The sequence below is a fragment of the Aphelocoma coerulescens genome (assembly GCF_041296385.1).
Source record: "Aphelocoma coerulescens isolate FSJ_1873_10779 chromosome W unlocalized genomic scaffold, UR_Acoe_1.0 ChrW_unloc_scaf_1, whole genome shotgun sequence".
Classification (NCBI taxonomy): Eukaryota; Metazoa; Chordata; class Aves; order Passeriformes; family Corvidae; genus Aphelocoma; species Aphelocoma coerulescens.
Window position 1 is genome coordinate 8,268,977 of NW_027184080.1, and position 6,899 is coordinate 8,275,875.

Below are 6,899 nucleotides of genomic sequence, written 5' to 3' on the forward strand. Positions count from 1 at the left end.
CGGGAGCAGGAGGAAGCATCCTGCTTGGGTTTTTTTTCCAGACAGCTTTCAGCCAGTTTTTCAGCTCCTTTTCCTCCGGACAGCTGAACTTTGTTTTCCTAGGACTCTGATTTTTCCCTTCTTCTCTGCTGGACTGTTTCAACATCAGAATGCATCGGGAGGACTTTCCACCGAGCCCTTGGCCCTGGAGGTGGGCCCACCCTGTACCAGCTCCAGGAGGAGGGGAGAGGCTACCTACGGAAGGACTCTGAAATTTTCCCAGGTTTTTCTCTTCACAGCGAGAGGTTTTATTATTCAGCATTATTATCCTTTTCCTGTGTGTTTGTTAAATAAATAGTTTTTATCTCTTTCACTTTCCTTCGAGGAAAATTTATTTTTTCCCGAACCCGGTGGGGGAGGGATGGTTGTAACCTGCCTTCTCTCAGAGGATATATTTCCAAATTTGCCCAAACCGGCACAAATGGGAACCAAAAAGGAAATGTCTCATTGCTGCCCTTTTGCAGCAAACAGTCTACATTTGCATTTCTCCACTCAATTTTTGTCACCACCAGCTGCTTATACCCTGCTGTCACCTCCTAAGACAGGTGGGCAACTGGATCAACTGGATCAACTCCTCCATGCACCATCAAAGGGCAGAGTAAGATTGGCAGCCCTATTAAAAGTTTCTCCTGATGCATGAATGTATTGGAGGTCAAGATTTGGAACTTTCCATCCCATGCTTGTTCCTCCAAGTGAGAACAGCCAGAAGCCAACACCAATCTCTTTGTCCTGCAGGCAAACTTCACCTTTTTGGTCACTACCCTGTGTGGGACAAGCTCAAGGACAAGCCTGAGAAGGCCTGTGAAGTTCACACAACCTTCTGCTCCTCAGCAAGTTCTCCGAGACTTTGGGTTTTGTCAAATTTGGGCTCTCTAATGACATCAATTTGCTCACAGCTGTATCTCAAAGCAAGGGCCATCACCAGGAGAGTCAAGATCATTTTCTCCCTACTGATAAAGTAATTTTTCAAGATTTCATCCCTGAAATCCAAGTGAATAAGAAATTCCTGTCTGTATAACCTCATTTTATCAGAGTAAAGCCCTAACAGAAATAAGACAGTTTAACAGGATATACTTAATCAAACCAAAACCAGTAGGGGAGACAGGAAATAGACTTACTTGCAAAATACTGTATATGATGACTTGTCACGCTTTCTATGCTATAAGAAATATGGGGGGTGTGTGGGGAGGGGGTGTGGTGTGGTCCTTGTTTTTAACCCTTTCTAGTCCAGGCAGAAGATTCCCCCTGCCCCTCTCCTAGGATGGCTACAACTGCTTGGGCTACAGATGCTTTCCGAATGCAGGCTGGACCACCCTGCTCTGCACTGGCCTCCTTCTGCCCCCAGCTACAGGTCCCTGAAGAGTCCCTGTGGGATAGACAACATCATTTACCCTTTCCATGTTGTCTTGTTCTAGGGATCATATGCAACCAGGTCCCCTGTTAGCACATCAAACAGGATGGCAGGAGAGAATCCTATCCCAATTTAAAATGCATAAACCTAGCACTGGGGTGATGTGCTTTCATGACTTATCAGCTCCCTTCTTGTATCCCATCATCCACAGCCAGTTCTCCTCATCAATGAATTATCCTCTGAAGTCTCTTTAGAAGATGCAATATTTCTCACAATATAAAATCATGGCAGAGACATAAAATTAATCCTGGTGGCCACCAGCAGAACTTTGCAACATGTCCAATAGCTCCTGGAAGCTGCCAAACCTTCAGCTCCCCTGAAATTCAATGCCACAGGAGGGCATTCAACTCTGCAGCGACATCTCAGTGGGTTTCCTGAACTCTCATACTCCAGCACCACCATGACCAGCCACCCAGAAGCATGATGGACACAGCCACTTGCAGCGTCTTGTCCCACTTAATGATGGGTCAAAATACCTGCTTGAATTATTTGGAGGCACTGCTCTCCATCTCACTTCCAACACAGCTGCAAGCAGCAGCTCCTGCAGGGACATCAGGGATGCTGAGCACCCACATGCCTTCAGGCTTGCAGGGTGAGCCTAGCCCCGTGCAAGCCACTGTCACCCATCCCTGCAAATGTCCTGTGTAAGGAAGAGGGGAAGTCCTCTCCTTGATGAATGTCCTCTCCGTCCCTGGAAGTGTTCAAGGCCAAGATGGATGGGGCTTTGAGCAACCTGGTCTAGTGAAAGGTGTCTTTGCCCCATGGCAGGAGACTTGAAACTAGATGGTCTTTAAGGTCCCTTCCAACTCAAACCATTCTAGGATTCTATGAATGAGCAAGCCAGCCTGGACCTCCAACCTTCCCGCAGGTAACCTGGCCATCAAGGCCAGATCTTTCCGCTCTGCCAGATCTATCCTGCCAATGCACAAACTGATGTGGAATTTCACTGCCTGCAGCAGACCCCCAGCTCCCTGTCCATCCCTGCTTTCCTCCAGCCAGTGACACGGCCTGTATCAGCCTCCATCACCTCCAAGAAACCAATTTAATTCCCATCATAATGGTTCTAATCTAAAAGAGGGGAGATTCAGACTAGATAGAACAGAGAAATTTTTTACAATGAGGGTGGTGAAACACTGGCACAGGTTGCCCAGAGAGATGGTAGATGCCCCATGCCTGGAAACATTCAAGGTTAGGTTGGACGAGGGTCTGAGCAACATGGTCAGGTTGAAGATGTCCCAGATCATGGCAGGGGGGTTGGACTGGATGAGCTTTAAAGGTCCGTTCTAACCCAAACCATTCTGTGATTCTATGATCATGGGCCCTGGCGACCACTTTGAGAGCCCATATTTGTCCTGGTATTCCTGTCTGTCTGTCCAAATGAAACACAAGACACGGCACTAAATACTTTAATATTTTTGTTACCACTATCACACTTGATGGAAAAGCAAAAGTTTCCTGCTGAATGCATGTTCTCAGCTCTATCAGCAGATGCAGCTGCCCAAGTCTAAATGGAGGGACCATCCTCCCCCCAAGGTCCCAGGGGAGAAGATGGCTGATGTACATCAGCCAGGTAAAAGGTTTCACACCTTCCCATCATCATCTACTGTCCCTCTCCCATCTAAACAATCCTCAACCTCAGGTGGGAAACTGACATAGGAGATGACACTGATGCTGGGACAGGAAACTCTTGGTCCCTCCCCAGTAGAAATGCCAAGAAACCCTGAGCTTGCAAAACCCACCTGCAACAACAGACTTCCAGGCTCCACTTCAGCCTGTTGCAGCCCAGTTAGAGTTCAGCTGTAAAACGGATTTTTCTTTCAAAAAGGAAAAAAAAGGAGGATTTTTTGGTGAGTAACCCATTTTTTCCTGTGTTTCTGATGGACAGTGTTAATCACTTCCTATTGGCCAATAGGAATAACTTTTGCTTTCAAAATGGCACATTCATGTTATGCAGCTTTTCTGTTTACACACATTTTGCTACCTTATGTCAACGCTTGATGATTAATAAATATATCACTGGGCTAACTGAAAATGAGGTCCTGGCAGAGGCAGATTGGATGTTTAAACCCTGCTAACAGATTTATCCTAACATCTTTGCAGGAAACCAAAATCAAGCTGTAACCCTTCTCTCCTGCAGCTCTGAAGCCCTTTACACCCCATGCCAGGATCATTGGTGAGTGGAAAGAAAAGCAATAAAGGCAGAAGTAATAGAAACTTTTGGGGAAGCACTGCAGGGATGCAGGCAAAATGATGCCAATCTCACACAAACCCACAAAATTTTGCAACCTGGCAGACACTCAAAGTCTATTACAGAGCAACCCTTCTGCATACCAGCACGTGCTCAGGATGTTGAACCTACTCCAGATATCCTTCTTTCATTCATGACTCTTTATCTCCTGTTTTTTTCATGCTGAGGCAAAATAGTTCATGCTTTGTGACCCAATTTTTTGTTAAATATCTTTTCTTATTTCCACAAGTCATAAAAAGACTTATCAGTGTTTCTTAAAAAGTTTGCAGAGGGGGAAAAAACAACAGTCCAGCCTCCAAAGGAGCAGTAGGCAAGATGGGACCCCACACGGTACCAAAGCAACCTCAAGGTTGGGGTTTATTTTAGTCCCAAGAAACTGATGAGCAACAATTTTACAGAAAATGCTCTTTTGGCAAAAAAAGCACCCCAGTAACCTAGTATTGGTCTTCTTTGCCTCCATGTACCACCCTGCCCCTCCTGCCTGCCATGACCATGGGACATGACCACAGAGACCACCGTGCTCCAGCCAACATTCCAGATCCACTAATCCTTGAGGAGCCAGGAGCTGCTCCTTCCTGAGCTCCCCCCATTTCAGATTCTCCCCACATCTCCTCCTTCTTCCAGACTGATTTATTTCACACCCGGCAAGCTCACTGCCAACCAAGCGTTTATGCAGACAATCGCAAAAGAGCTGGTGCCAGCCTCAAATGGACTTCTCCCCTGGTACCCTGACACTCAATTACAAGCAACAGGCATGCAAAGAGTTGCTAAAAAAAAATAATAAAAAAACCATTTCAACCCCTTTTCCTAATTTTTTTCAACCTGACAAGGTGGGATTAGTTTCCTTTAAAACACATAAAGATTTCTAAGAAGTCCGTTTATCAAGGTTCATTGGGATTCCCAGTAATTAGGGAGATGCTGTGCTGGCTCCCAGCATAAATCCCTACAAAATTCACCCAGGGGTGCGGGAGCACTGCCATTTCCAATTGGAGCCCATTATTTTCCTGGCTGATTCGAGCAGTGCAGGCCTGCGCTGCACTGCAATCCCTCCTAGAGTTTCTTGCCAAAGTTTTAAAATCCTACTTTATGCAGAGGGTGTCTTAGATAAATTATATGTTAAGTATATGTTAATTTTTCAAGGGGCAGCAAGAAGCACAGAGGCAAGCAGCCTAAAAGCAAAAAGCATGACAAAGGCAGGAGATGTTTCCCTTAGCTAAGAAAGGGGCAGTTTTCCCTTTTATCTGTAGTCTGCATTGCAAAAAGTCCACTTACCAGTTGGCTTGAGAAAATCCATTGTATATCTGGAGTAGGGTGGAGGGGGAGACTCTGGAATTAGAAAAGTACAGAGAAAATAAAGGCAGAGCCATAAGAAAGGAAAAAAAAAAAAGAAAAAAAGATAGGAAATTATTATAATAGTGGCATTCTTTTATCAAAACTGTTTGTCTTAGCTCTGGGGGTTGGAGGCAGGGCAGAGGTGGTGATTGCCTTGATATTTAACTGTCAGATAAACAAAAGGGGCCGTCTGGCGCCAGTCTCCCTGCTATCTGCCGCTCGGGCTGTCTGATCGGGGCCTCCTTGGCTCGGCGGAACCGCAGCAGCGCTAGGGCCGCCCGGCTCTTAATCCCCGGCACCGCGCGGAGACGGAGAGGAGACTGCTCCGCCCGCCGCGCCGGGACCCCGGGGCGGGAACTCACCCCCTCCCCTAAACAGAAAAAAATACATAAACCAAGGCAGTGGAAAGGAGGTTTCGTGTGTTGGTTTGTTGTTCTTTTTTTTTCCAGAAGGAAAAAAAAGATTGGTGGGCTGGAAGGCGAATGGGGCTTCATCCCTCCATCTCCCCACATCCCCTCCATCTCCCCACATCCCCTCCATCTCCCCGTACCCCTGCTCCCTCCGCCGCCGTACCTAGCTCGCAGAGCCGGCTGAGGTGGTGCGGGTTGCAGCAGACAAGCTCGGGGTGAGCCTTGTTGTAGGATTCACAGCAACATAACCGCTTCACTTCGGAGCAGTGGCGGAGATCGGGCCAGCGGAACACCTTGCAGAGCAGCACGGGCAGCGGGTACCAGTGCTGTCCCAGCCGCGAGTCGGCCTTGGCGGGCAGCAGCAGGCAGGGGGTCCGCGCCCCGCCGCGGGACTCCACGGCGTGCAGCAGCCCCTCCAGCTGCCGCTCCTTCAGCCGCTTCAGCACGGCGTGGGTCAGCGCCTTCAGTTCTTCCTCCGCGCCCGCCGCCGCCCGCCCGCCGCGGCCCGCCTTGCCCGGACAGCACTCGAGCCCCCCGCCGCAGGCAGACGCCCGGGCCACGGCCACGGCCGCACCGGACTCGCCCGCCGCCGCCTCCTCCTCCTCTCCGCCGGGCGCGCGGCTCCGCCAGAGCCGCCTGACCAGCACCGAACGTTTGGTCCTGAACATACGGGACGAGAGGAGGGTGCCCTGGCTACAAAACGGGCATGTCGTCCTCCGCGCATGAAGGGGCCGGGAGCCAAGACGCGGCGGCGGACAGCGGCGGGCGGCGGCGGGGCCAAGGCGAGCTGTGACATACGCCAGTCTCCGCGCTGGGGCCGCGAGCGCGCGAGAGAGGAAAAAAAAATCAAATTAGGAAAAAAATCGGGGAGCAGTGGAGAGCCGCTGGTCGCCTAGGCTTTGCCCTTAAAAGAAAAATGAAAGGCCCGTCTAGAGCCTGCGGCGCCCGGCGCGGGGTGAGGCGGGCGGAGGCTGTCGGCTCCTCGCCGCCCTGTGCGACGGCGGACAGCGGCCGGAGCCGCGGGAGGGCCTCGGTTGCCCAGGGGCCGCAGAGCCCATCAACCCTTCAGGCAGGGGAGGGAGTGCGGGGGGATGATGAGGCAGGGATACGGCGCAGGGCAGAATCAAAGAATAAAAAAAAGCGAGCCAAAAGGGTGTCTAGCAAAAAAAAAAAAAAAAAAAAAAATAGAAATATTAAAAAACCCCGAAACACCAACCCTAAGGTTTGGACGTTGGTTTAAGCATCTGTCACAAAAGAGACGAACAAGCGCATCCAGTGTTGTATCCCTTTTTAAAGCCCAGGTCGTCTTGAGGGGGTGGTCGAGGTCGGTTTTTCCCTCGTTTTTTCCAAAAGTTTTAATCCACATGGACACACACACGGAATCTTGATCCGACTGCTACGAAGAGGGGGGGGGAAACGAAAGTGGGGCTGTGTCCCCTCCTCCTTGCCTTTCCCAGCA

General features: G+C 49.8%; 1 protein-coding gene across 1 annotated transcript in view; it reads right to left on the reverse strand.

The window, feature by feature from the left end:
* LOC138102736 (mothers against decapentaplegic homolog 7-like) overlaps nt 1–6,435 on the reverse strand; it is a 59,229-nt gene extending 52,794 nt beyond the window's left edge. Inside the window, exons 1-2 of the mRNA XM_069000492.1 lie at nt 5,604–6,435; nt 4,971–5,024 (exon numbers count right to left, since the gene is read on the reverse strand). Of these exons, the coding sequence (XP_068856593.1) occupies nt 4,971–5,024; nt 5,604–6,108 (559 nt within the window). The 5' untranslated portion in view covers nt 6,109–6,435. The remainder of the gene's footprint in view (nt 1–4,970; nt 5,025–5,603) is intronic.
* Nucleotides 6,436–6,899: the final 464 nt, after the last annotated feature.